We start from the raw sequence: 3,376 nt of genomic DNA on the forward strand, positions 1-3,376 counted from the left end.
CCTCAAATCAAGTTTTTAGGTTGTTAAAGTTTAAAAGAAACATATGTATTAATTAGATTTTTTTTAATTAATACACCAATTCTTAAATACAATTTCATAAATGATCAAATTACAACATGATACAGGTAAGCGAACAACAAGTTGCGCCACAATCCCATAATAAATGACAAAACCGGATCTACTATAAAAAAACATAACTATGATTCTTCGAAGTCGATAAGTTACCGTTCATAACCCAGCAAACTCTTTTAAGAAACGCCACATCTTCGGTGACAAATGACCCAAATGTATTAAAAGCAAAGAGAATGAAAACATGATATGATACTTAGCACAAATTTTCTCATGCTTACCAACTTTCCTCGATTATGCATTCAATACAACCCTCCTAGCAATAAATCCGTTGCCCCTGAGCCCGGCAATGAAGAACACTTCGTCCACACAAGCTTGTTTCCCTGATTATGCATTTAACATGGTCTGTCTAACAACAAACTCGTTGTCGAGAACCCTGCTTTCTTAAACACATGAGTAAATTTTCCATTAGTTTCTATTAAGAGTGACAAATGGGTTGGGTTGGGTTAAGAGAACAAGTCACATATTAAAATAAAAACCTCTGAAAAAAATTAATAAAAAACAATAAAAAATTAAAGCTTAAAATATAAATAATATACAAAATATAAAAAAAACAAAAATGTTTTTTACGTTGTCCTCGTTCATTAAAAAAAACTCGAAAAATCAAAGTTTGCAATATGTAAAACATAGGGTGCATATTTGCAATTTGTAAATCTTAGACATCTTATTCTATAAACCTGTAAACTCCAACATCTCTTACACTCCTCCATCATCATTCTTCTCTCTCTCTCTCTCTCTCCTCACTTTCTCTCTCTACACTCATACGCTTCACAAACCCACACACACAAACACTGTGTGTAACCAACCTATCCATCTAATGCCCATCTAACCCCATGGCCAAAACCGGCGTATTCGAACCCGATCCCTCACTAACCGCCGCAAAAGCTGCCATGGAGTTGAAGAAGGAGTTACAGAGACTCGTCAAGTCAATTACCCAAGACCCAGATGATGAAATTGAATTGATTGATAAAAGTATTCACACTCTTCAAGCTTTAAAGGATTTAAAAGCAAGAAATCAACGATCAATTTCATCTTCTAATAATAAGAAACAACAATTGATTGATAATAATAATAATAGTTCGACTTCGATTTGGGCAACGTGTCCTCAAGAATTTAGGTGTCCGATTTCGAAAGAGCTTATGAGAGATCCAGTTATTCTCGCTACTGGTCAGGTAATTTTTATTAATTTGTATTAATTTTATTATTATTATTATTATTATTATTATTATTGTTATTATTAATTTGTGTTTGTTAAATTTTTAATTGATGTTTATTTACGGTGATTATAATATTAATTGCAATTAATTTGATGGGAGTTTTGTGATCTATTGTGGAAAGAATTAAAATTTAGTTAAGGGTTTGTTTAATTTAAACCAAACCGGTGAGACCCGACCCGGATCAGACGGTTGTTTATAATCGGGTTGGTTCCCGGGTCTTGTGGGTCTGACCGTTTTTTATTTATATAAACTGGGTAAGACTCGCGAGACTTGAATTGGTCAGAAAATCGGGTTGCGGGTCTTGAGAAGACTACTAAACGGGTCCGGGTCGGGTCTGACCGGTTTGCACACTCCTATAATTAGTTTAGATTAATCTAATTCAATAAGTTAGTTTAGATTTTAGAATATTAAGATTTGCATATGGATTGATGTTTACTACAATGATTTACTGTTTTTTTTGTTTATTTAATGATGATTATTAATTTTGCAGACTTATGATAGACCATTTATCCAGAAATGGTTAAAAGCCGGAAACCGAATATGTCCGAAAACTCAACAAGTTCTATCACACACCATTTTAACACCAAACAACTTGGTTAGAGACATGATAACACAATGGTGCAAGGCTCGTGGGGTCCAGTTTCCCGGTCCGGTTCAGTACACAGACCAAGACGGGCTGACGGAAGCTGACCGTGATCTGTTCTTATCGCTTCTCAAGAAAATGCAGTCTACACAGTCTGAGCAAAAAGAAGCTGCGAGAACTTTGAGATCGTTAACCAAACGAATGCCTTCGTTTCGTGCGTTGTTTGGTGAATCTTTGGAATCTATACCTCAGTTGTTGACGCCATTGTGTCAAACCAAGTCGCAAACTGAGATTCATCCGGATCTTCAAGAAGATTTGATCACGACCCTGTTGAATCTTTCGATTCATGATAATAATAAGAAACTCGTTGCGGAAACACCGATGGTGATCCCGTTGTTGCTGGACGCGTTAAGATTCGGGACCATTGCAACTAAAGCGAATGCAGCTGCAACTCTTTTCACTTTATCAGCTCTTGATTCGAATAAATTGTTAATCGGGAAATCGGGTGCGTTAAAACCGTTGATTGATCTTTTGGAAGAAGGGCATCCGTTGGCGATGAAAGACGTTGCTTCTGCAATCTTTAACTTATGCATCGAACACGAGAATAAAGCTCGAGCTGTTAGAGACGGTGCAGTGGGAGCTCTTCTGAACAAGATTAAAAACCGAGTTCATGTTGATGAGTTTTTAGCAACTCTTGCGATGCTTTCTAGTAACCAAAAGGCGGTTGAGGAAATGGGAGATCTTGGTGCGGTTTCTTGTTTACTTTCGTTAATAAAGGAAACGAACTGTGCACGAAATAAGGAGAATTGTATCACGGTTTTGTACACCATTTGTTATTATGACAGAACAAAGTGGAAGGAAATGAGGGAAGACGAGAGCCAGTACGGAACTTTGTCTCAAGTTGCGCAAAATGGTACTTCAAGAGCCAAAAGGAAAGCTAATGGGATACTCGATAGACTTAATCGAGCCATCAATTTGACTCACACCGCGTGATCTTAAACGGGCTGTCGAAAAAGGTTGAAAAGGATTGTAAATTCATCATCTTTTTATCTCATTTCAGGTTTGAGTTATAGTTATAGGTTTGTTTGGTTTCTTTTTCAAACTCAATTTTGTAAATTCTTGTCCCTAAGTTTGAGCTTATTGTAGCCATTGCGAATAATTACCATATTGTTATATATATAATATATCTATTTATATGATTATCTTATCTTATCTTATACTATGAAATGATGCACAAGATGATATGAAATGGATTGTCTGTGGTTTTAATTAATTCACTAACAATCAAGTCAAACCAAGTTCATATTTGCTGTATTAGTTTTTTGTCCACTAAGTATGCACATGGTTGAGTGTTAGATTACTTGACCTTCACTTGAGGAATCACATGCTCTGTCTAATTTCAAAAAAATGTTTTTTTTTATATTTTTTATTTTAAGCACCCAATTGA

General features: G+C 35.5%; 1 protein-coding gene across 1 annotated transcript; it reads left to right on the forward strand.

Annotated features, from left to right (window-relative positions):
* The first annotated feature begins 876 nt into the window (after positions 1-876).
* Positions 877-3,102, forward strand: LOC143537499 (U-box domain-containing protein 9-like). Its single transcript, XM_077031257.1, has 2 exons — positions 877-1,301; positions 1,837-3,102. Exons 1-2 carry the CDS (start codon positions 963-965, stop codon positions 2,920-2,922), a joined length of 1,425 nt encoding a protein of 474 aa, XP_076887372.1. The 5' UTR covers positions 877-962; the 3' UTR covers positions 2,923-3,102.
* The last annotated feature ends 274 nt before the right edge of the window (positions 3,103-3,376 follow it).

Source organism: Bidens hawaiensis, unplaced genomic scaffold (genome assembly GCF_021521415.1).
Source record: "Bidens hawaiensis isolate Kalapana, Puna unplaced genomic scaffold, B.hawaiensis_p1.1 tig00011192_1, whole genome shotgun sequence".
NCBI lineage: Eukaryota > Viridiplantae > Streptophyta > Magnoliopsida > Asterales > Asteraceae > Bidens > Bidens hawaiensis.

Bases quoted from the DNA above. Each gene is read 5' to 3' on its own strand.
- LOC143537499 (XM_077031257.1), top strand. From the start codon at position 963: ATGGCCAAAACCGGCGTATTCGAACCCGATCCCTCACTAACCGCCGCA. The intron at 1,302-1,836 runs GTAATTTTTATT...TTAATTTTGCAG, and splicing joins TTATTCTCGCTACTGGTCAG to ACTTATGATAGACCATTTAT.